At 37.1% G+C, this 27,249-nt stretch overlaps 3 protein-coding genes across 9 annotated transcripts in view; 2 read left to right on the top strand and 1 right to left on the bottom strand.

Moving 5' to 3' along the window:
- The window catches only part of LOC120630101, a 63,241-nt gene that overhangs the window by 16,563 nt on the left and 19,429 nt on the right, over positions 1-27,249 (top strand). For all 7 annotated transcript variants that reach the window (XM_039899253.1, XM_039899252.1, XM_039899251.1 and 4 more), the window contains exon 3: positions 16,609-16,698. In XM_039899253.1, coding sequence (XP_039755187.1) covers positions 16,609-16,698 — 90 coding nt within the window. The remainder of the gene's footprint in view (positions 1-16,608; positions 16,699-27,249) is intronic.
- LOC120630103 (uncharacterized serine-rich protein C215.13-like) lies at positions 22,832-25,527 on the top strand. The gene is made up of 2 exons (XM_039899255.1): positions 22,832-23,193; positions 24,549-25,527. The coding sequence occupies exons 1-2, from the start codon at positions 23,004-23,006 to the stop codon at positions 25,427-25,429; spliced, it is 1,071 nt and encodes a 356-aa protein (XP_039755189.1). The 5' UTR covers positions 22,832-23,003; the 3' UTR covers positions 25,430-25,527.
- LOC120630102 (protein ALP1-like) lies at positions 23,195-25,829 on the bottom strand. Its single transcript, XM_039899254.1, has 2 exons — positions 25,522-25,829; positions 23,195-24,422 (listed from the first exon to the last, which is right to left on the bottom strand). The coding sequence occupies exons 1-2, from the start codon at positions 25,800-25,802 to the stop codon at positions 23,546-23,548; spliced, it is 1,158 nt and encodes a 385-aa protein (XP_039755188.1). The 5' UTR covers positions 25,803-25,829; the 3' UTR covers positions 23,195-23,545.

The raw sequence follows: 27,249 nt of genomic DNA, 5'->3' as shown, positions 1-27,249 counted from the left end.
TTTACAAATACTTGACAAAATAATTGTTGGTTTGGAGTTGCAAAATGATTTGAATGTTAAAAGTTAAAAAAGTTAGTTCGAGGTCTCGATTAGCGGTAAGAGATGGAAAAACGTTTCGTATAATGTCATAACGCCTATTTTATTAAAATTGTTTGCAATATTTGGTAAATCCCACTACTGACTTAATTGGTTATGTTGCCGAACGGCTTACGAACGAAATAAACTCCTTCCCAACTCCACTTACTCCTCCAGGGACTGCCGTTTTTTATATTTTTAATTGACGGACCAAGCAAATGGGCAAGGAACACATCCTGCGACGTGCCGCCCTGTGCCATCAACCTGAGGCGTAGGTGTTGAGCTTCATGTGTCTGTGATATAACCGGCACCAAGGCCTCTCAGACTGGAACACAACATTGCAGCCACACTACTTTGCGGCAGAAATAAGCATGGCAACAGTACTTCACTAGACGAGCTACTACATTAATTCTAGAAGAGTCGTCGTTTACTATTTTTACATTTCCGCGGATGCATCCTATCGATGTTCGATAGAGGGGAATGAGGTTGGTTGCGATGATTGGCTCGTCACCTCTTTGGCTGTATTTCGTTGGTCATCAAATAATGCAAGTTTAAAAATTGCTTGTTCCGGTTGCTATGCTTACGCTAAAAGTTAATCAAAATCTGTTCAGTAAGTGTGATACAAATGCCCGTATGTTTAATTGGTCATAAGCTAAACTTATTCTAGTGCTTGGCTGTGATTTTCCTCACCACATTAACGAATAGACGACCACTGCTGGACATAGGTCTTTTGGGGTCCAACGGCTCCATGCGGCTAGTGATCGTAGGGCTATATAACTTTTCTGACAGTTGGTAAACGGTAATGACCTATCATCATAAAAATTGTTTTATTAGATCCGGGACAGATGTTTGAAGGAAGTTAAATAAATAAAAAACTTGTAAAAATAATACAACAAAGGCCTTTTGTTAAAAAAAAATATGATGCCATTTCACGACAATCAAAACAGATCGATTGTTATTATGTGTAATAAATATTGAAATAATTCTTACATTTCAAGATTATTTCCTGCTTCACATAATTAAATCGTCCGTTTTGTATACTATTGTATAGAATTTAATCATACTGATGGACAAGCGTGAAATCGAAGATCAATACCTACCAATTTTACTTGACCACGACATACCAAAATAAGTGATTTAATTTTCGCGATGCGTATCCTCCAGGTTCTCAAACACTGATCTAAGTAACCTATTACTATAGTATAATGTATTATTAATAATAATTCCACATGACGATAATCTGGTAAAAGCTGAAAGGGATAAAGTATCTTATACTTGGACCTTGCTCACGAGCGATTACTTGCGATTAGCGCCGTGTGCAGTGTTAAATCAACCGTTATTGTTCCGATCGTCATTTCAATGGTCTTCTCGCGAAAAGCTTCCACCAACATCTTAAGATCAAGGGTCGGATACAGAAGAAGTCGCAGTCCTTGAAACGGCGTATATTGTGAGGAGGTTCCTTACTCTGGAGCCTGACCGCCGGTGGCTTGGGCATTCAAAAGCCACGCAAGCGGAAATAGATAGGCCAATAATATGGGATCGCTTAGTTTAAAAAGAGAAAAAGCGAATATAATTATAAGCCTTTCTTCTGATAATTTTCGTTTTTTTTTTAACTTAACTTTAATAATATTATCAGCAAAAGCCTATGTTTGTCTAAAACACAGGTTTCTTCCAACTGTTCCATTCATGTCAATCTCTGGCTTTCCTTGACCATATGTTTTCTGCTACAGCTTTAAGTTTATCTTCCCATCTTTTGTATTGTCCTTCTTGTCTTCTTTTCAGGTACCAGTTTGCGGTTGGCATACCCCATTTGTCTAAGCCACGCAATGTATTTCCTGTCCATCTTCATTTATGTTTCCTGGTAGTAAAGTGACATCTTCTGGTATTTTCAGTCGTAGTATAATATAGTAAAAGCCTCAATTTGATAAAATTGTCTTTGATTTCAGTTTCAAGAGAGAGAGAGAGAGAGAGAGTTTTTTGTATTTGACGAGTATCATGAAAAAGAAAAGCTTTTCATGAGACTTGGATCTTACGCAGATAATATGATTATTTTTTTAAGTCGGCTAATGAGTTGAATGAATAGAGTTCCAAAATATAGAAAATAAAACAATTTCTTCATTGAGATCTATAATACTTTTTGAACTTTCATATCAACCCATTACCGGCCCACAATGAGAAGGGGTTAAGGCCGTGGACCACCGCGCTGGTCCAGTTTGGGTTGGTAGACTCCACACACCTTTGATAACAATATGGAGAACTCTCATGTATGCAGGTTTCCTGACAATGTTTTCCTTCACCGTTGAAGCAAGTGACATTTTAATTGCTTAAAACAAAACGCACATAACATAGAAAAGTTAGAGTTGAGTACTTGGATTGGAACTCGGCTCCCCGAAAGTAAATACGAAGTCCTACCCACTGGGCTATCATCGCTTTTTTTTAAAACTTTATTTGTATACAATTAAATTTAACAGATGGCCAAACGTAGCGATTCCAAACACATTTTTGGAATAAAATGGAGTAAATAATTTTATGACATAAAGGTTAGGTTCATCACGACCAGTCACGTTTTTATGTTGATTATGTTTGATTGATTCAATTATAAACAACAGACAAGTTTATGCAATAAATAATTGTATCAAAGTTTTTGCGACATACTAACTACTAAAAGATTGATTCTGATATCCTCTCGAAAACAGTCTTATTTTAGAAAAAAATTGCAGAATTTTTTGAATTACCATATCATAAACAACACGGGTAGCATCGTTCGCAGCCTATATCCGTCCTCTCACAGGAGAGACGGTGCTAGAGCATATACCCACCACGCTGCTCCAATGCGTATTGGTGGGCTTTAGCCTTTAACCGCTATTGTCACAAGTTAGTGAAAATAGCCGGGACGGATGGCTTAACGTGTTTGGCGAGGCCCGGGCAATTGACACCGCCTATTTCCTAATGCAAGGCTGGTACTGAACATTCTTTAAAAGAAAAAACACAATACTTTACAATTTCTGACCGACCCGGCATTCGAGCCTAGATTTATAACGTGTATTTGACAGCCGGTTGGCGCAGTGGGAAGCGACCCTGCATTCTGCATCCAAGGCGGTGGGTTCGATTACCACAACTGGAAAAATGTTTGTGTGATGAACATGTTCAGTGTCTGTGTGTTTATCTGTATTTTATAAGTATTAATGTGTATTATATTGCTAAAAATATTCATCTCAGTACCCATAACACAAGCTACGCTTACTTTGGGGCTTGGTGGCGGGTGTATTTATTTATTTTGCAAAGATATTAGTAATATAATAAGCGGTGATATTCTAGTGGTTAGGACTTTCAGGGGACGGAGTTCGATCTCCAGCAGCAATTAAATATCATTAGCTTTGGCGGTGAAGGAAAACATCGCTCGAGGACCTCTTTCACAAAAAGCTTTACTACTACTAGAATATGTAATATGGGCTACTAATAAATAACCTCTGGCATTCCTATGGGTGCAGTACAGCCTAAACTGGTTGATAGATTTTAAATAATGAGATGTCGTTAAATAAGACTTAGCTGCGGGAGTTACACAAAGGATATTAATTAAACCGGCTGAGCAAAAGGCTAGAAATAGAATCACGATTATATAACAGTAAGCTGCGAGAATAATATTATAAAACTGATCATAAGTTTGATAAGTTTGCATGTACGGAAAGATGGACATTTTAACGGAATGAATAAAGTCAGAGTCACATATTTCCTTATTCAAATAGACCTTTAGATGGCACTAAGAGTACGTTACATAAAAAATGTGTACGTGGTAGTGAGATGTTGGCGATAGCTACATTTGTAAACTTAAAACTGAAGCTACGAGGGTTCCAAACGCGCCCTGGTCTAAGAAGAAGCCCACAAAAAATTAGAGGGTTGTTGTTGTTCTTTTTGTTATCACCATCTCATATTGTAATTGAAAACTTTTTAGTATATAGGTAGTTAACCTAACATTAAACTTTAGGGTCCTGTAGGCGAGGATATGTTGAAAGTTAACAGCTGTTGTAATAATTTTTGTCCAGTTTCTTCCCTATCACTTCCATATAGTTTTCACGAAATGTGCAGAAATACCACTTCATCTTATTCAAATTAAAACCTTGACATTGACGAATACTTTTGATTAAAATACACGTTTTTCTTTCATTGAAAATAACAACAAAAAAAAAACTAAATCAAACGACATGGCTGACATTTAAACAATATTATATGCTAAGAGCGTCACATTTTCTTCAACATTTATCACAGATCAGTCACGATGTGGATTTATTATGAAGGAAGGCTTTAATAAGGTTTGATTCGAAGTTTAATAGCTTTGTATGAATGTAAATTGGTCTCGCAACAGTTATACCAGTACCGAGTAAAAGTTTTAAAGAGTATCGAATTTTTGTTAATAACCTCGAGCCCGATCGACTGAATGTTTACAATTTTGACCGACTACAATTTTTCTTAAGACTACGCGATCAATCATAGTGTAGTAATCATAGTGTTTTAAGAGCTAGTAGTTATTTTTGTGACAGATCTCCTCCGCGGAAGTACTCTGCAGTTAAGCAGCATTGTTGCAAAAAACTAATGGTTGGCGGTGTAATTACAGGCATATGAGACTTAACTTACGTCTCAGGTTGATAGACACAGGACGGCTTGTTGCAGGACGAGTTTCTTGCATGCCCTGCTTACTTTTGCTTACCTGCTTACTCGTTTATTGGCGACGTTTTTCCTCTTACCCTAAGGTGGGAGATCTGCTTCTTCCTCCAACTAGCATTATAAAAAAAAACTGACAGAATGTCTGACTACAATTTTGTTAAAGACTACGCGATCAATCATAGTGTGGTGAAATGGTCTTCAAACGCGTAATCCGTCATTGATTATAAACAACGTACAACATTATTTAACAGGTACGGTGTATTGGATTACGGGTTGTTACTGCGGCTCGTTAAAATATCACCGACGCAGTTAACTTAGTTGGTTACATAGCTGGTATGTTTACAGATGCCGCGCGATGTTGTTTGCAATGAAACGCTCGGCTTACACGCTGCGAATTCATAGTGATGCGAATACATTATCTTGTTCCTTTATACAATCGTTCTCAGTCATATAAAAAACCGCGTTTTTTATAATCTCTTGGGGACATTTATTTTTCCGGGCCTTAAAGTATCGTATTGTCTCCTGGATGCAAACTATTTCAATTCACAATTTAGGTGTTATTATTATATATCAAGGAACTGAGGACCTATTATGAAAATAGAAATAAAATATATTATATTTATATAGTCCACCAATCCGCACTGGGCCAGCGTGGTGGACTACGGCCTTAAATTGTTGTTTTTCTTGTTCTGTTGACATGCCATTAATTATTAGACTATTAAGTACAATTCAATTTTAACATAGTAACATTGTTATTACAATATTCAAATACTGGTAGAATGTAATACATAATATACTTCTTAATATTATTGGTTCTTAGTTTATCCACATTCTTGTGAATAAACTCAAATTATGTTTATTATTATTTATTGATATGACTTTTTTATCCAACCATAACTTCTAAATGCCTCAATAGATTTGGATTTATGGTGTATCGTTGATATCCTTCCATCAGACCAAGTGATACTGGCTATAATGAAAAGTATGTCATGGTCTGCACAAAAAATGTCTAGGTATATCGATATGGTAAAGATTTGATGAAGATCTTCGGAGGTATATAACCTAAGTCCTCAAGGAACTACAGCAATTCACTCTTTATAAACTATATACTTTTAAAACATAAGTAGGAACCTTTTGCTATACGTTTGTATAACATGTTTTTTCATTAAATTCTATTATTGTCATTATGTTGTTCGAATACATTTTAAACTTGATTATTTCGCTATGTCAATGTCGCCACATTGCAAAAGAAGTAATAAACATGGGTGTCTTTGGGAACTGCTGATATAGAAATAAAAACTAAATCTGTGTACATATAAACACAGTATTATTGGATAGAAGCAGGCGTTATTTTGCGGAATTCCATAATATATTATGAAAATTAAGCAATATTTGCCATACTCCGCGAAATTGCAATGAGTAATTGTTGACTTAACAATTATTCATTGTAAAGTCAACATCTAAGGATGCTCCGGTTTCGGAGCGAAACGTGCGTAGAGGGTACATTGCCGAAGATCTGTTTGGTACACCATCTGTTTGGTGTAGAGTTTAAAGACTTCCGAAATTATAAATTACACCATACAGATTCTGCTGCTTTTCGCGGAGCATAGCAAATTATGACTAATTTTATCGTATACAGTATGTTTTTTGTTCTGGAAAAATATGAATTTTAAATTTGATGGTAGTATTTCAGTGTAGACTGTAGGTACTTTATACCGCGAATCCGTACACCTCGAGCATGAGATTATTTGTGTATGTAAAGAAAAACTTTGGCTGTGACATCGTAGTTTTTATTAAATCAATTGTCTATGTTTGAAGCATTGAAAGTGTTGTCGGTTATTATGACAACAATAGCTCAATTATAGCAAATGGGAAGTCGTTTTGGACACATTATGGTTAACGTATGTATCCTTATCTTAGGCTTTTCCGGAACATTAAAATCATTATACTTCGACGGCCGATTGGCGCAGTTTGCAGCGACCCTGCTTTCTGAGTCCGATGCAGTAGGTTCGATTCCCACTACTACTGGAAAATGTTTGTGTGATGAGCATGAATATTTTTCAGTGTCTGGATGTTTAGATGAATATTCTAAGTATTTAACACTATTCATCAGTCATCTTAGTTCCCATAACACAAGCTAAGCTTACTTTGGGGTTAGATGGCGATGTGTGTATTGTCGTAGTATATTTATTTATTTATTTATATTATTTATTATCTATTATAGCAGTTTAAAGGGCTTAAACTCTGAAACCCACTACACTACAAGAGAGAAGCCCCTTTTACTATTTATTGTCATAATTTTGTAGGAAGTAATATGTTTATTCTTTTTAATTGGTCTTTACGAAACAGGCTACTAAGTATGATAACCACTGGCAAATATACTACAAATATATGTCTATATAAACATTTTTACTTTACTTGACACCGACTTAAAATGTTATAGAAAATATTAATTTTTTGCTTATTAGTTGTAAAACAATGTCGATTCTTTTTTATCAAAAAAAATTTTTTTGTTAATTCGAGTCTGTATGTGCTGTCAAAACTCAAACTTAAAAGTTTCTTCTGCATTATAAAAATTCAGCTTTATTTTCGTAATATATCATTAGAACGCAAAGTAACGCCTGCTTCTATCCAATGTTTCTTCTTCTTCTTCTGCTTGCAGCAAAAGTTGCCTGGACCAGTTAAGATCTTTCGATTGATGTGACGCCGCTATCTAGATCACCCAGAAAGCATTGGTCGCCGCAAAGAACAGCAGTACTTTCCCTACTGGCAGAAATTTAGCATCTTCTGGTTGTATTAAAAATCCAATACTTTCATCTCCTTGAAATTTAAAGATCTTCGTGAAATAAATGATTTTTTAATTTAAATCATTCGATTTTCTACAACATCAGCTGTGGCTTGTGACTTTGTCAGCGACTGTTTTGTTTTATTTTGAAACCCGCGGCAACAGTTAGTTCTTCTGAGATAGAAATACCCTTGTCAGTCTTCTGGATGCAAACTGCATATATACGATAATTCAAAATGATTTACGCATTGTCAAGCCAAGCCAAGGTAAAAACAAAAAAATATAAAATTAGAGACACTTACGCATAAATAATACTGGGGTGGATTAGTCGTTAACGATTGTAGTTTGATAAATTAACTCAAGCGATATTATGATTGTAGTTTGATAACTTAACTTAAGCGATATTATGATTTTAGTTTGATAAATTAACTCAAGCGATATTATGATTGTAGTTTGATAACTTAACTTAAGCGATATTATGATTGTAGTTTGATAACTACAATCGTGATGGTGTTACAATCACCTCACAATAATAAAAACATCTATGTGTGAATGCTTTTTTGCATACAATTCAGAATTAGCATGTGAATAGGCAGCAAAGGCTGTTTAAAATCAAGCGCACGTGGCAGATCTTTATTAGAAGTAAAAATGTTTCCATCCGGAAAAAATCTTGTATCTTCAGTTAGTGTCCTTTTAACACATTTTTTTTGATGAAAGACCCATCGATTTCTCACCGTACAAATTAGTATGCATATTTACTTACACACATGTATATGTTTTATTAACGCCGATGAGCTCATTCTTATTTGATGTCCACTGACATAGTATTAGAAGACTTCATTATAATATATAGCGGGTAATAAATTTCGTTTCACAAAACTATTGTTTTGTGAAACACCCGGAAACTAGCTTTACGCCCGTTGATGTCTTTTTAACTTGCGTTCTTTGGCTTGCATAGACATAATTTTATACTAATATGCTTGTATAAAGCTGATGAGTTTTTTCGTTTGTTTGTTTGTTCACTTGAACGCGACGATCTCAGGAACTACTGGTCGGATTTGAAAAATTTTTTCAGTGTTGGATAGCCCATTTGTCAAGGAAAGCTAGAGACTGTATATAATCACGTTAAGACTAATAGAAGCATAGCACCAACGAAGAAGGTTTTGAAAACAGGGTTTTTTTTCCTTAACAATTATGATAATAAACATAACAACAAAAGCTGATTAGTTATAGCAGCAAGTTCATTATAGATTGAGCTAACAATGTAGGTATGTTCATTGATTCTAACAAATAAATACGTTTTTTCTATTATTATTTACTTCTTTGTATGATTAGATCATTTTTAATTATTTAGCTTAAACAAGTACGTAAATTGAATCAGTTAAGAATTTGCCTTAGTTAAGTAACAATAATAGGAGCAATACAGTTGCCCAGTCCATTGAATTATGATAAACAATCATTATCATCTTATTTGATGTATCTATGTTCTTGTTAGGCTCGTATGGAATCAAGATGCTTGATCACAACAATCACTATCTTGTTAGGAATAACCAATTTTTTTTTAGAGTGTGTCATTCCCCTTAAAAGTTCAAAAAAACGAGATAGCATATGTCTATCTCTTAAGGTTGACTAATACGCGAGGGACCGCTAGTATTATATAACCGGAGATGGACTGGGTCATTGAACAGACGAAATGGCTCTGACACCTGGCGGGCGCACGAGATAACTTTGTATTGCCGATGTTAGCAGAGGAATTAAATAGCCAACGTGGTGGACTACGGCCTAACCCCTTCTTATTGTGGGCCCGGGGAGGTAAGACCAGTGCCCTGTAGTGGGCCGGTAATGGATTGATATGATGATGAAGATAAGCTAGCCCTGATTATTCTCACTCTCTCACTCACTCTCATTATTCTCACTTGGTACTATGTCTAGGTTTGTAACAATTATGTTTCGGTTTTAATCTGCATCGTACGCAAGATAGATATGTCGCACGCGGACGATGTCTTAAAGAACAGCTAGTTATCATAATTCAAAGTCAAAGTCAAAGTCAAATTGACGGCCGACTGGCGCAGTGGGCAGCAACCCTGCTTTCTGAGTCCAAGGCCGTGGGTTCGATTCCCACAACTGGAAAATGTGTGTGTGATGAATATGAGTGTTTTTCAGTGTCTGGGTGTTTATCTGTATATTATAAGTATTTATGTATATTATTCATAAAAATATTCATCAGTCATCTTAGTACCCATAACACAAGCTACGTTTACTTTGGGGCTAGATGGCGATGTGTCTATTGTCGTAGTATATTTATTTATTTATTTATTTATAATTTTTTTATTCAAGTAGGCTCATAGAAGGAATGAAAAATGTGTACACGTTAGTGAGATGATGGCGCTTACAATATTCGTAAACTTAAAACCAAAGCTACGAGGGTTCCAAACGAGCCCTGGTCTAAGGACAAGCCCACAACAAACTTAGCTGGGTAAACATCGTGTTATAATTTATGAACTCAGAATACCTATTTGAGTTTGTTTTTTTTCGTTACGACACTATCCAAAATTAATTATTACTAACCATTTTTAACATTTAAATTTTTTAAACAATTAAAGAAATAACTGCCATTTCATACCATAAAAAGTTATTGGTCATTGAAGTTGCAAGGATTTTTTGCCAATCAAATTATATTATCTCCATACGAGTAAGCATGTCACATGATTCAGTATACTTACGGTGAATCACGTGCCAGCGGTGGGCGGGGCTTAAACAACTGTCTACAGAAACGAGTTTTGAATTACGTATTATGATGTTCAATCTACCAGATTTATTAATAATGATAGCTCAAAAATGTAGGATCGACCTTGAGGCTAGGTCTTCATGACCATATCTAGTAGTAGACATAATAAAACGCTCGAATGGTAAGGCTGGCTTTCCACTCATGCTCTGAGAGGTAGCTATACGGTGCGATGTCTACCTGAAGCGGTGATAATCCAGAGGGTATTACTTCGACTTTCGGGGGGCCGAGTTTGGATCCCAACAATTAAAATATCACTTGCTTCAACGGTGAAGGAAAACTTGCTCAAATTAAAAAAGCACATAACTCGCAAAAATCAGTGGTGGGGCTCTAACTCGGTTTTCAGGAAATGGGATCTTATAATATAATAAATGAATGATAAATGTATTACGACAATAACGCATCGCCCTTAAGTAAACCAAGCCTAGCCTATTTATGGGCACTAAGATATCGATGAATAATAGTATGAATACAATACATGAATGACGATAACTTATAATGTACAGAAAAATATAAAACCGGGCACTAAAAAACATTCATGTTAATCACACAAACCTTTTCCAGTTGTGGGAATCGAACCCACGGCCTTGGACACAGAAAGCAGGGTCACTGTCCACTGTTCCCCGGACGTCTAACAAAACCAAAGAGAGACATGCCTTGATGGTTTTTATTTTGGGTATACCACCATTAGAGGGGGGAGTCCCACATAACCTCCGTCCTGCCCATCGGTCATTAAGCTTTTCCACCACCCCAAAATATAAGGGTCAAGGTACACTTGGTCGAGTGGGTAATTGGGAGGTCCAGCTTATAAGACCCTATAGTTCCTTTATAGGGGTTCGATTGCACGCAGAGGTTATTTAGGAATATATAAAATTTGTGAATTCTGCTCCGGTTCTTCGGGCATCGCTATTACCACTCAATCCCAAAAGCCGCAAAGAGATTTAGAATAATTAAAATAGCACAATAGATTTTCTCCGCAACTAAGTTTTAAAGCTAAATAGAGGTCATACGTCACGAGGTCAAAGGTTGGATTGGTGAGGTCATTAAAAGTAAAACTATTGTGTTTTTGACAAGAAGTTTTCAGAACTTACCCTAAGTATAGCAGAGCGGCCGATGTCTTTTACATGTAAATCTTAAAAATACCTAATTTAAACAGAGATAGCGGCGCCTGTTATATTTAGGCCGTCTCGCCCATACACTGTCGCATGAGTTTGTGATCTTATTTATGTCTTTTGAAATATGTTGCCAATAGTTGAGTAAGCTTCTATTATTTCTTTATGAGACAATTTGCATATAACAAAAGATATTTTGAATATAAATCACTTGCGTAGGATGAAACGAGAGCACTTTATCGCAATAATGCCAACTTATTACGAAGAAAAATTTTGAAATAGTTTTTTTTTTGCTACCAATAGAGAATATCCGGGTTGTAATACTTTTGTAAGAGTATTTATTGATTTGACCTATAAGAGTGGATTGATAGAAAAAAATGTAATAACGTATTATTATTTATTATACTCGTAAATATATCAGCTATGATCTCCCCGAGGCGCATTGGTGACTAATATGTTCATATAAGTGGGAGGTGCACGTTTGATCGATCCGCAGAAGGAATTCCTGGAATTTTAGATTTTTCTGGTCTGATCTGGTGAGCGACACAAACACGTACCGCCAAATTGTTTTTAACTAAGGCAGTTATATCCATTCCCCTTATCAGTTTTGTATGCGACATCGTGGGGGGAACGTTTGGATTCCAGACAGAGATAAATCAGCAATTATTTATTCAAAAATTGCCTCTACTGAGGATCAAACCCAGAACCTTCGTATGCTTCATAACAACCTCCATTGTGAGATCATTAATGCCTACCAACCTGCATTGGAGCAGCCTGGTGGATCCATGCTCTAATTTAAATTTTTACTTGTTCTCCCTACTTTATTTCTGTATAATTTTAAGTTTAGGTGCAAAGTATTCCTTCTTCTTCTTCTCTGAGACCAATATACGAGCTTGTCTCTGTTGTCGCTAGTCGCAAGCGGAAATCATTCGAAAAGATCCAACTCCAGTAGTTTCATACGACGATAAATAGGCTTTTATAGCTTTTTACATTTGGAAGAAATCGCTATGTGGTGATAAGGCCTCAAAAATTATACCTTCTGTCTTATAGATTTTTTTTAAAGCCCGCGTTCCACACCCGATTTTATTACCGTTTTTTTTCCAATCCCGTGAGAACCGTTTGTTTTCCTGGTATTAAAAGAAGTCTATGCTACTCTCCGTTCCTTCAACTAATTCTATGCCGGAAATCAAGTTGATCTGTTGTTTAAAGGGCGTACGAATAAAAATGTATGTATTCATGATATTGATGAAGATTGAGTTGTAAGTTTTCCAAGAAAACCGTATATAAACAAGATTATAAATTGGTATGATGAAATACTTATACTAACTACTAATTTATGCTTATACATGTTAATAGTAATTGATTAGTTATTAATTAACCTTCTTGTCCAGAGCTACCGTTCAGAAAAACAACGCAGGATTTATTGTACCGGCGTTTATTAAATTCCAACTCTTGAACATGCGCATCAGTTTATTTTAATACTAAGGAACCTGCGTAAAGAACATAGGTACATACTTGTATATTGATGAACAAGGATCTCTTCATGGACATAAACCTTCTTATGCTCAAGCATTACTCGTGACTTCGTCGACTTCTTTCTAACCTGACTTTTTGTTTGATTATAAGTGTTTATTCGAGTAACTGGAAACCATAGCAGTTACCCATCTATATCTTTACTTCTATACTACTACTCTAAAATAATAAAAAGGAAAGTTTTTTGTTTTCGTTTGATTGAACTAAATAGGCTCTGAAAGTACCAGTACTTTTCGAGCCTATTTAGTGAAGAGGGAAGAGATAATTGTTAATTGTTGTTAACAATTATTCATTGTAAAGTCAACATCTCCTGAGGATGCTCCGGTTTCAGAGCGAAACGTGCGTATTGGGTACATTGCCGAAGATCTGTTAGGTGTGGAGTATAAAGATTGAAGAAATTATAAATAACACCATACAGATTCTCCTGCTTTTCGCGGAGTACAGCAAATTAAGCTTATATTCAAAATATATCATGGATTTCCGCAAAGTAACGCCTGCTTCTATCCTATAACCCAGCAATCGATTATTTTTTGCTGCTACTATGGCCACACATCTCTTAAATAAATTATTCCCACATGCTTTAAAAACAAAAACAAACGCGGACGAAGTTGCGGCAACAGCTAGTTCTGTATATAAATAAATTATATAAAACCGATTGCTACGATAAATGTATAAATTAAGACAGATATTTAATTAAATCGATTGGATTATTTATAAAAGTTTTTTTTAAAATTTTTTTTTTCTTCATTACAATCAAAATAGAAATAGATGTTCTGTTTCCATAATTAAAAATACCATATTGCATTATTGGTTTACTTTGTATTGGAATGCTTCTAGTTGTTACATTATGTCAATTAACTTACTTTATCATACTCTTTTGTAAATACATAAACTTATACATAACTGAATATTTGAGAAAAAATAAATAATTCACTGAGAATATTTATAAATTTTGTAAGTACCTACTACCAATGTTATTTAGGTACTCTTCATTGTAAAGTTAATAACTCCTGAGGATACCCCGGTGTCGGAGCGAAACGTGCGTAGAGAGTACATTGGGAAGATTTGTTTGGTGAGGAGTATAAAGATTGAAGAAGTTACAAATTACACCGTACAGATTCTCCTGCTTTTCTTGGAGTACCTATAGCAATCTAAGTTTAATGTTTTTTTTTATTATTACCGATAGGCCAGCGCTTGACGACAATCATGTTCGTTAGAAAGCAATGATGTCTAGTGTAGTGATGAGGTCTAGGTTGGAGTACGCTTGCCTAGAAAAAGCCTATTCACTCTAGCCTTGAAGGTACTCAAATTTTACGTGGCAGAAAACACAGGAAACACATGTTACTTACATATAATCCTCCAACCATGTCACCTGCTTCTATCAAATATTACGCTACAAACACTTTTGAAACGTTAACCACTATTTAAAAACTACTACCTTCTTACAATAATCAGTAGTTGTACAATCTGAGTTGTAATATGTAAGTAAGGTGGTACCTACTTGGAATTCAATGGAGAGAAATGGGACAAGATTCACAGATAGGCGTACACTTGTTTGCATAGTTTGTAATCTATATCCCAACCATTGTTTAGAGTTACGTTACCGTTTAGGTATTTTTTGCCCCGTGGCTCCGTTCCAAAAGCGTTTTGAAATCCCTTTGTTTGTTATTTCTCTACTCTGTTTGAATGTTACAATATAACTACTACTATACCACTACCGGTTTTTGCGTGGAATGCGATTGACATGCGATCTGGGCAACCCTTAGGTGGAACATGGTGATCTAATTCATGTTATACTCAGGTATAACATGTAGTGGAATAAAACAAAATTAGATTAGATATCAAGCTATGTTGGGTATCTCTACGTCATCAAATCAGAAAGAGGAGATTTATAGAGGAATTAGAGTTACCGACATAGCTCAACGGGGCATATAACTCTGAGAGCCAATGGAATTCGAAGTACCTAAGTACTGGAATGGCGACCTCGCACCGGTAAACGCAGCGTTGGTCGACCCCCAACGATGTGGATCAGTGGCTCCATGCGAGTCGCTAGGAGCCACTAGGTTCGCTAGGAGCCAACGTCCGTGGATTTTGGAACATCTTACAAAATACCTATGTCCAGCAGTGATGATTAGAAGGACATGGTTGCTTTTGCCTGCAATCCCTGCCTGCTGGTACGTGATGTTGTTTTCCAATATAACGTTTGGGGTACGGCAGTTCTATAAAACCCAAAATCCAATTTGGATCTTACGCGGCCACGTATTGGAACGCTAAATTAGTCGGTTGCCAAAGCCAAAGCCGCCTCGCACTAGACATATAGATCTCTTATAGTAAGATTTTGTAAACTCCATGATTTTGGTCCCCACGTTATTTGTAACTTTTTGATGACCCTAGTGGGAATGACAAGCACTTTGGGACGTCTAAAATATAATACGTCTCACCATCTGCACTGCTCTAACCCAATTACGAAAGTATCTAGATGACATGTTGTCGACAGTAATATAGTTTGTAATTAGTGATAATACTACAGTTCGTATACTGTTTTAAAACAGAGGCAAGAGGTCAAAGGACTTTAATCATCAGGATTCGGCTGTAGCTATAGGATTCTACATGAAGTGAAATTATTTAACTTACATTCGTGTTAGTACAAGTGGTTCTCAAGAATTATTCAGCTGTCTTCTTAGAATAAAACACCAAAATATAGTCTGATGCGGAACAGTAGATGCCAAAGTAAACAAAAACTATCGTTAAGTTACACCGCGGTAAATTTCACACTAGCTTAGGTGTGGTATAACAACACGCTAAACATAGACAATTGAGTCCACGTTATACGTTTTTATTGCTATAATTAGTACACTGATTAACGTAACGGCCTCGTGACTGGGTTACTGTTACTGAGCGGTTACCGAACTGACGGAAGGCGTTCCGAGTAATGACCCGCTGGTGTAACATTCAGGAATATGCAAATCGGCTACCTAGAGCTTACCAGGAAGCTAAATCCATCGCTAATTGAAGACTTCTGCGTCTTCCGTTGGTGATTCGGTTGTAAGACCATTCTCTTCCTGTGTACGTATTTATTTGTTAGCTAATCTGCCTCAGTCTGTACGTTTAATTGGCAGAAAACTTGCATCGTAAATTCGAATTTTTACGTAATACGTGATCTTTAAAGAAGTCCAGATACCTTACAAGAACAGGCAGCCAGACAATTAAATGATAGACGCTACTGTACGGAATTCCATGAGTGTACTTTGCTGAAGATCTGTTGGGTGTGGACTATAAAGATTGAAGAAATTATAAATCACACTCTCCATTTGAGGATGTGAGCATTCGGGATATTGGGGAGTTTTGAGCACTTTAATTTAACACAACACACACAACTATCGCCTATAAAGGGCATGCAAGGAAAACGTTCTGAAGTGTGCCACCCTTCGTGAACACCAACGGTTGATGTTGGTGTTAGGACTCATGTGCCTGTAATTACAGCGGCAAACAGGCCCTTCAGACTGTAATTCAGCAACGCTGCTGTGCAGCAGAAATAAGCATCGCGCTAGCACCTTCCCGGACGAGCTCTATTACAAAAAGCTCTACTAAAAGTAAAAAAAGTGGTCCTTCAATGGTTCCTTATATACTTTATCATGGTATTTCTTTCTTTGCAGACAGGCGCCCGCGTGAAGAGCCCGGCCACGCGCTTCACGTGTCAAGGTCGCGCCTCGGGCTACTACGCCGACGTGGAGACCGGTTGCCAGGTGAGGAAAGCCGGCGCCAACCGGTTACTGCCACTATCACTTTCAATCAATACGGTATCGCGGTGAATGAAATTTTTAAATTGAACCAGTTCGCGTGCAGTTTACGTAGTTTAAATTTTTTGCGGCCCCATATTTTATTAGTTGATGCTGTTTTATCAGTAGGAAGGTTATGAGTTTGATCTCCGGATCCCACAACACAATTATTGAAATTACAATAACTAAATTTTCTTTGGATTGGTTTCTTCGGAGGATTCTTCATCAAAACCCATTGCTGGTCCACTAAAGGGCACGGGTCTCCTCCCAGAATGAGTCGGGGTTAGACCATAGTCCACCATAGACCATAGACCAGCTGGTCAAATGTGTATTAGTAGACTTCACAAGTCTTTTTTAAAGTTTTATAAAGAACTCTCAGGCATGCAGATTTCCTTACGATGTTTAACAGTGATCTTGAAAGGAGGAGTATTAAGCAAATTTCGTTGAAATTATCATGCAATTCTATAATACTCAAGCCGTGCACCCCCAGTTTCTGAAATGCCAGTAATTGATATTTGAGGGCTAAACTGGCGCACTGTATCTGAAAGTGGGAGGTCCAGGGTAGAATAACCAGCTCAAAGTTAATTTATTGAGTGATAGAGGTCCGAAAGAACAATTCGTTATCGTCAGATTTTGTTATTAATTTAATTTCAACGAATGTCAAAAAGTTAATCAGTTTGTCAAGCTCTTATCAATTCTTTAGTTTTAATTACTGAAGATATATTTGACACCTCTTTTATTGGTTCTTAGATGCGACACAAAATGCTACACTCGGGAATTACTTTTCACGCTTGTATATATATTTGTATATATATCCACACTCCACGACATTCGCCGCTTTTCGTCAATAGCTTTCTTATAAGATCAAGAATTTGTAGGCTTCTCTCTTATCGTCACGCACCGTTGAAAGACTTTTTCAGGCACTCAAGGATCCTGGAAAAAAAGGAGTAACGAATTTTCGCGTAGGCTAAGTAGTTGATTAGGTAACTCGCTAAAGCACGCACGTTACTTAGCAGTTGATTGATTGAACCTTTCAGAAACGTTGTTTGCAAATATGATAGGTATTTGTAATCATTGAAACCTATCGTCATATCGATTGTTATTAACTTTACGAACTTTACGAAATCAATCGGGGTGTCTTTCACAAGATTGAAAGTTTGCATACGAAAACACCGGCGGCTAGGTGGCCTTTAGACTTTTATGATGCTCTTAGAATTCCGAGCTTCGGGTCAAGTGTCATACGATTACGAGCCTGCATATCATCTACTACCACTTATATCAGCCTGGAAAGTGTCGTCCACCTTTATGCCTCTAAGTTGAAAAATATGTCTAAGCACAGCTTTTGTGACAGAGCTCGCTTGGGTAAGTACTTACACCATGGTTATTTTTGCCGCAAAGCAGCATTGTTGAAATGCTGTGTTCCAGACCGAATGGCAATGACGCCCTTCAGATCGGAAAACAGCAATGCAATTATCTGTATATTATAAGTATTTATGTGTATTATATCCATAAAAATATTCAACAGCTATCTTAGTACCCATAACACAAGCTACGCTTACTTTGGGGCTAGATGGCGATGTGTGTATTGAAAATATGTGATTAGTTATTTATTATTTTTATTATTATTTATTTATGCTGCTACCCGGACGAGCTCTGACTCACATAAGTTCTACTACTACATGATGTTTAATAGTGTATCGATAACAGAAAATCATCAACGCTCGGGAGGCTTTTGTACTAGGGTTGCAGAAATGCACACAGTCGTTTCATAAGTATACGCAAATTGGACACCATTACTGGGTGATCTCGAGATAACCAGCCATTGTGTTGGTATCGTTGAGCATCATTGTTGCAGCTCTTTATTGCGATCGCGTGTACCAGTGCACAAGTGCATAAATATAATGTCTTTTTTTATTGTATTTATAGGTTTTAACTGCGACTCTGTTGAGAGGACTTTGATGGAAATCCAAGTCCAGGTCAAATATTTCTTTATTCAAATAGGCACTTTTATAAAATATGTAAACTCGCTTGGCAATCCGTCCTTGCTCAGTGGTGAGCGCTGTGGTCTTTTAAGTAAGACGTTGCGAGTTCAATCCCCGACTGGAATTTGAAATTTATAATTTTTGGATTTTCTCTTTTCTGGTCTGTTGGGGTGCTTCGGCCGTAGCTAAGCTTTCGGAATTCTAAATGGCTTGATCGCACGTCTTTGTCGATATGTTGGTTACTAGCCACATCCAATCTTAGTATGGTACAGTCAGACTAAAACACACAATATTTCATACAAGAGAAACCGAACGTAAGTTCCTATCACAACTGTAGATTAAAATCTCAATGTATATTATAAAAAAAAACGCTTATATTATTTTAAATGATTAAAATATTTAATTATAAAAAGGTCGACTCCGAGGTCAACTTGACAGTCACTCTGGTACAAAATAGTAGCTGTCATTTTATATGAGTAAGAGTAAAAATTAATAGACATATCCTGGTATGAATTCCGGTAGAATGTTTATTATTTTTTTTATAAGCTCGACAATGACTTATTACAAGAGCTGTTTTCGAAAGGTAAAGTGGGTTTTTACATTTCGTAAGTCTTAGCGGGCTTGTAATCCTCTGGAATATATTTGATTTGTAATATGTTTTGAATTAAGAAACAAGGAAAAGAAAATTCTGATTATTCTAAGATTGTTTTCTTGCTTTGATCTTTGCTCTCTCACGCGAGTTTTGAATTTTGCTTTCTCGCTTAGACTAGGATTCTTCTTGTGAAGCTTGAAAAGCCTAATCATATGATAGAACCTATGCATAGCCCAAGGCAAGGGTATGTTTTCTTTTTGGGCGCCCCTAAACCCCTCGGTACACTCAGGTTTCTAGATGCGACATACAAAATACTACACTCGGGAATTACTTTTTACGCTTGGAATTTAGTCCGCAGCCTGAAATGTATGAAATGTTAGTTACTTGGATTACCTTTACGATGAACAACCTATTAAGTCATCTATAAGCCTTAATAATAACCTTCTACTCTTCTATGTTCTGGTCGCTTACTCTGGGCCTCATAAGACGGCTCAAGGTCACTCAGCGGGCGATGGAGAGAGCAATGTTGGGAATGGATGGGAATTTCTACGTGATCATATCAGGAATGAGGAGATCCCTAGAAGAACCAGAGTAACCGACATAGCTCAATGAGTCGCAAAGATGAAGTGGAAATGGGCCGGGAACATAGCTCGGAGAACCGATGGACGTTGCGGTTCCAAGGTGCTGGAATGGAACCCCGCACAGGTAACGAGTCGCTGGGAGCAACTGGAAACTTTATACCTACAACTTTATAGTCATAACTTCAGCTTCTTTACATTTATCTCTTATATACTCTCTTGGGCCCATTTTGTATATTGCACAAACAGCCCTCTTCTGCAGTACAAAAATAGAATATGTATGTAGGTACGATACGCGACATACTAACCAAGCCAGTCCAAAACAGATAGAACTTGTTAATCACAAAAGTTTTATATGAATCGTACGCGAACCACGTACAAACAGACAGACTTAAAAGATTATTATAGTAGGAATAGTAAGGTAATGCTCATATAACCGTCGTCGACGAGTTTGCACATCTTGTTTGCATATAATTTACATAAAAAACACGTTTTGTTCGCTGCTCATACACTTTGTATAAATACTTAACAGCCGACATAAAATGAGTGAACTATCACATGTACATTTATGTTATTTACGATAGAATCGACATTCCGGACCCATAGTATACTACTAAAAGTGACATGACGACGAAGACATAATTCCACGTTTCTATACTTTGATAAACTAATCTTATATCAGGCTAAAGAGTTTACTCGTTTACGTTACTTGAACGCGATGATCTCAGAAACTACTGGTCTGATTTGAAAAATTATTTCAGTGTTGTATAGTCCATTTGTCGAGGAAGGCTATACCATCACAATTAGGCAAGTAGGATCATAGCAACAATTAAGAATATTTCAGAATCCGAGTTTCTTTTTTAGGCTAAACAGGTTTCAGTTTTATTAAAATCATAAAAGAGAAAGTTTTCGCTTAAGGTGAAACATAAAGTCCGCGATAGCATATGTCTATTTTTTTTATTTAAAATGCATATATAAATTTTCGGAACCGACAGGTAACCGATAGGACACTTCGGCATCGACGGTAGGAGAGCCGTAGCTTAATTGGATAAAGCGCTCAGGCCGCGATAGCCAGAGAGTCGCAGGTTCAAATCCTGTCGGTTTCGAAAATTTTAAATTAAAAAAATTGATAATTCCTCTAAGTGTAGGTAAAAATACTAATAAAAATTATTAACAAAAAAAAGAATATGTGTATCTTTTAAGGTGGACTTATACTCGGATGAAGTCGCGATGGACTGCTAATAATTTCATAAAGAGGGAGATTTTTGTTGTTTATTTGCATAAAGCAAAGTTGTCAGGACATAACATAGACTATTATTTATTTAATATGAATTAAGATCTTTCTAAGAAAATTGCAATAATGTAAACCAAAGTAGCCAAATCTTGCTGGGGTTATTATAATTTTAGGTATATAAGTTATAATGAGTAGTTTAATCATATATACGTAGCTGGTGGGAGGCTTTGTTTACCCTGGCATTTACTAACCAACGGAACAAGAACTGGCGCCAGGAAATTTAGCGTTACGGTACGATGTCACGTGGAAATCAAACCGTGGGCTTAGTAGAATTTTCGTATAGAATGTATTTCAAGCTTAATTTGCTTAACTCCGCGAAAAGCAGGAGAGGCGATACAGTGAAATCAGAAATCAGAAACAGATCTTGTCTCTGTGTACGTGACAATTTCAGACGGCACCACTTACCACACGGTGAGATTGCAGTGAAGGGCTAACTTGTAGTGGAATATAAAAAAAAATGTTACGAACTAGGAAGCTTTTATTGGCCGCCGCAGAAGGTTTCACCTGAACAAACCTAATCCAATTTCGGAATCCTGAACCAAATTAGAACCCAAGACCTCTTATTCATAAGGCGACATCGCACACCATGGCGCAGTGGCGTACACAGGAATTTGGACCATAAAGAAGTAAAATGGCATAAAATGGCAAAATCCTGCTCCAGCTATACGAAAATTTTAGAGTATGCAGTGCTTTTGTGCCTGTATGATGTTCCCCCCGATGTCGTCGAGCCCTGGGGCTCTTCTCATGGCGAGCTTTCGCGCTCGCCCCACTCCCCCGGTGATGCCGTAGCAACCCCTCAGGTGGCTATCGGCAAGTGTCCATCCGAAAATCGAAATGTATGATGTGCACGCCACTCACATGGCGCCATCCATGGTCGTTTAAACACTCATGCCTACCTAATAGCTGTAGGAGGTAAAAGTAAACACTATCTGTGCAATAAACTATACGTAATGCGCCTACTGACTCTGCGAAGGTGATCCGCACCTTAAGTGGTGAGTGTCACCCACGCACCCATGGACGGAGCATCTTTAAAGTCAACACTTACTACTGTTGGATATAATCAGGCGTTTGCATTATTTTTACCTTTGCACAATTTATGATATACGATTGACGGCTGACTGACGCAGTGGACAGCGATCCTGCTTTCTGAGTCAAAGGCCGTGGGTTCGTTTCCCACAATTGGAAAAAGTTAGGATATATTTTGTGGAATCATCATCATCATCATATCAACGCATTACAGACCCACGTTCAGAACGGGTTTCCTTCCACAATGAAGAGGGATTGAGGCCGTACTCCACTGGCCCAATGCGGTTTGGTGACTTCACAAACCTTTGAGAACGTTATGGAGAACTCTCAGGTATGTAGGTTTCCTCACGATGTTTTCCTTAACCGTTGAAGCAAGTGATATTTTAACTGCTTAAAACGCTCAAAACTTAGTCAAGTTAGAGGTACGTGCTGGGATTCGAACTCGCCCCCCCCCCGGAAAGTGAAGTCGAAGTGTTACCCACTGGGCTATCACCGCTTCCGCTATCATTCTGTAGAATAGTGATTTTAAATATGTGATAGGAAATACAGTGTAGAGTTTTAAATTTGTGATGGTAAATTCAGTGTGTGTGTATTTAATGTTTTGTAAGGTTTTACAGTGACGCTTTCGCCAGCGCAGTTGGTAAGCGTCGCGGGCCACGAGCTTTGCGTCTCATGGATCATTACATAGTCACGCGGATGGCCCGCGTTGACGGCAATTCAGCCGCGCTTTTCAACCGCGTGCGGGCGAGGAGTCATTGTGTTCAGTGTGCGTTGCACAGTCTCGCCGGTCGGACGCGCGCATGCGTACCGTCGTCGCCAAAATGAATGCGAATTATATCGATACGGGTCGATTGATTGAAGAAGTTCGCTTTCGACCGTTGCTGTGGGATCCATCGAACGAATTATACAAAAACAAAGACGCAAAAAATAAGGCTTGGGAAGAAGTTGGAGAAGCAATCTTTGGAGAAAATTACATAAAGAAAGACAAAGGTATGTTTATAAAATTTGTATTTTTATCAATTACATTTATAATATAAAATTTATATTATGTTGGTATAAAAGTCGTCGTTAAACATATGTAGGGTAAGATTTCAATCGATATGTAGGGTAAGATAAGGTAAATTGATCAATTTTACTTGTTGGAGCACTATCTTTATGGATTTAAAAATAAGATTGTGGATTTTTGATGATTTGAACACTCTTCAACGGTTTACTTGCAGAAAAAACACATTAGATTAGTCATAAATGACTATGAATCATCACTATAGTCTATACTTGAAAGGACGACAATGAATTCAATTCCACTAATAAGTTCTTTCAAATAGGTACTAGGTAGGTACCTCTAGAATATTTGTCTGTCTTGCCACGAAACACTGCCAGCAGGCGATATAAAGTAATCGGCAAACACTTCGCGTAGTGTGTTTCCTGTTCTAGAAACTGGCTGAAGATTCATGTCAATCAAACCACTAATGCTTAATAAGTCATTTCCATTGTAGCCGTCTCGCACTCTGATAAAATTGTGTAATACGCAACAAGCTTTAACTATAGTTTTTGCGTTGGAGAAGCTCACGTTCATTGGAGTGTGAAACACTCTAAACTTGTTTGATAATATTCCAAATGTACATTCTATGTACCTTCTGGCACGGCTTAGACGGTAATTGAATATCTTCTGTTTGTGGCTCATATCATTTCGAAGATAAGGTTTCATCACATAGTTCGATATGCCAAATGCACCATCACCAATTATTATATGAGGTGCCACAATATTAGATCCTTGCAGGTACTTTGGAGCCGGTAACCTTAAATTATTTCTTTCTAACTGTTGAAATAGTACACTGTTTTGGAATATGGTGGAATCAGAGTTTTTCCCACAAGAACCAATGTTGACATAAGTAAAGCAATAGTTGGCATCGCACATTGCCAGAAGGACAATAGAATAAAAATGTTTGTAATTGTAAAACATTGACCCTCCACCTGCGGGATTAACTATGCGTATATGTTTACCATCTATTGCCCCACAACAGTTAGGAAAGTTTGCATACATCTCAAACTCTGCACTAATACGTTGCCACATTTGCGTTGTCGGTTGAGGAATGCATTCTTCGCGTAGTTTTTCCCATATCTCACAGCAAACTTCCTTGACGATTTTGCTTATAGTAGTAACGCCCATTCTGTATGTGACATGTAGATCGGAGTAAGTGTTCCCAGTAGCTAAGAATCTGAAAAAAATATATATAATTATTAGAACTAGTAGAAAGTTCCAAGTAGGAAAGGATTCATAAAAAGTACAAGTGAGAAGGCGTGATACACAAAATATTATTTTTGCCAATTTTTTTTTGTTTCAGATAAGCTTTTACGTCAAAGATGGAAATCTGCAAGAGATGGATATTTCAAAACCAAAGCTAATATGAAAAAAGCACCATCTGGTAGCGGGGCAAAAACCGTTACAAAATACATTTATTTCAAAGAATTAAACTTTCTTGATCGTATCACTGAAAACGAAGTTTCAGAATCTATGTACAACATTAATGAACAATCAAGTTCATCTGAAACAATAGCTCACGTAGTAAATAACGACGAAATTTCTGGCTCTTCTCAAAACAGTTCTACTCCGGTGGCTGACCAAGATAAACCAACATGGACTCGGAAGAGGAAACATGAACGGGTACAAGAGAACTCCGCGTTTGAGAAAAAGTTGGTAGATTTGTTAGACAAAAATATGCCAGACATAAGCTCTGACGATTTGTCATTTTTTAATTCTCTAGGTCCAATACTAAAATCTTTTAACAGTTATAAAAAACTATTATTTCGTTCCAAAGTATTGCAAATCGCCATGGATCTCTCCGCGCCAACTTCAAGTGGCACTACGTCGACGTCCAACATCTTGTCACCAGAACATAACTCAAATTCTACTACAACATCAACAACCAATCATTCTAATGATACTACTACGCAACGAGGTTATCAATCAGCAAGTCAATATTACACCGTCATGTCACCAGAAAATGATTCTAATTCTTCTGTAATGTGTGCAACCAATTCATCATATTTTTCAAACCAAACGCTACCAGTCAACGAATCAATGTCTAGTACCACCACTCAGCAAGGCTATCAAACAGCAAATCAATATGATCCTCATTCAACAGTCAATAATTCTGTTCAGCAAAGCTGTGAAGAAATACAGCACTTTCCAAATATTGCATCAGAAAACGACAATTTCTATTAATTACATTTCAACGAGTTTTGTTTTTTTGATTGTTTAAATTTTCTAAATAAAGTAATTACTAAAAATTAAATAGTATTTTTCATGCCACTTACCTTAAGGTAATCGCCAACTTTTCAACTGGTTCTATAGGTGCTCGACGTAAACTTGATCTTTTTAAATTATGTTCTATCTTGCAGAGTAATTCATTAAATGTTGTTATAGACAGACGAAAATGTTTAAAGAACTTGTCACTATGTTCTCTTAAATCCGCAAACGATGTAGAGAACGCGCCTCTCAGCAATCTAGTGGCATTGTAAGGATGTACTTGTATACGTCGTCGTCGTTGCCTTTTTTTCCATAAGTAATATAGTATAATAAATACGAGAAGTCTCATCACGACTGTATGAGCCGGCAAACCGATCACGACTGTACGAGGCGGCTAACCGCGCGACTAGCTTTAAACTAGTTTTATAGTTTCGAGCGGGTCATCCGCGCGCTTACCACCCGCGCGGACAGTAAGCGTCACTGTAAAACCACACTAAATTGGTCATAAACCGTATTGAACAATGGTAGCCTCCGCACCGAATTCTGGCCCTGACCTATGACGTGCGAACATCACGCAGTGATGGTATTTCATCTTTTAATTCCCTGTATTAAAGATAACAACAGGATTTCGGTTACAAAATATCAACAATTTGATTGATGGACCACAAAAAATGTACTTTAGCATGTTGTTATTGTGAAGTTCTTACCTTAATCATCATCATCATCTCGACAATTTGACCTGCGCTCCTGGAAATAAGTCGTAAGTTTGTAGGTATTTTGTACCACTTCAGTCAATAAATATGTTATATTCCTAACTGAGCTAAAAAAAGCTAACTGAGTCAAAAGTTAAAGTCAAAAAATATCTTTATTCATGCCCATAGATCGCTTTTTGATGACATTACATGAGAAATGTGTAAACGGTAGTGAGATGATCGCAATAACCATATTCATTAACATAAAACTAAACCTACGAGTTTTCCAAACGCGCCCTGGTCTTAGAAGAAGCCAACGACAAACTTAGATGTTCTTCGTTCCTCTAAGAGCTCCTTAAACCATCAGTCAGTAGGTAATTACCTCTATAAATATAAATCAATGTTTATAAAAACGTGACCTCCATAATATTCTTAAAGGCGTGTGGAGTCCACCAGTCCGCACTAGACCAGCGGCATAAAACCTTCGAATTGTTGGAGGAGACCCGTGCCCGGTAATGGGTTGAAATGATTTTGATACTATTAATTACCTCACCTCACCAATGCGAGTAGCGAGGGGTAGTGAATTAATTCGTAATTCTTCTCTCACAAGTATGTGCTTACTTATTTCCGAAAAGTAAGAGGTCGGGGATCCAACTCGGTCATCCCGAAAGGTAGGCCGAAGCTCTAACCACTAGGCTATCACTACTTATTACTACTAGTGCCCAGTAGTAAGTTATTATTAGGCTACAAGTAGTCATAGAGTTGCTATATAATATACTAGCTGTTGCCCGCGACTTCGCCTGCGTTTGATTTTGTTTTTTGATGTGGCATTAAATTAAGTTGTAGTTCTAAAAAAAATTAAAGTACTCTGTATCCCAAAGCCTTGAATGAGGTGTTTGCTGCTGTCCGCTGAGGAATTCTGTCCTCTATCTCTTACCACAGTTTGAACAAAATTAAACACATATTATAACCTCTATAGTACAAAAACAATTATTTAAATCGGTTAACACTTTTATCCCCTCTCCCAAAGGAACCGAGCTTAATTTCGGGATAAAAAGTATCCTGTATTACTTCTAACACTTCCAAGAATATGTGTACAAAACT

The sequence above is a fragment of the Pararge aegeria genome, chromosome 15, assembly GCF_905163445.1.
Source record: "Pararge aegeria chromosome 15, ilParAegt1.1, whole genome shotgun sequence".
Classification (NCBI taxonomy): domain Eukaryota; kingdom Metazoa; phylum Arthropoda; class Insecta; order Lepidoptera; family Nymphalidae; genus Pararge; species Pararge aegeria.
Note: the sequence above shows the minus strand (reverse complement) of the source record. Positions and strands in the feature narration are given on the sequence as shown.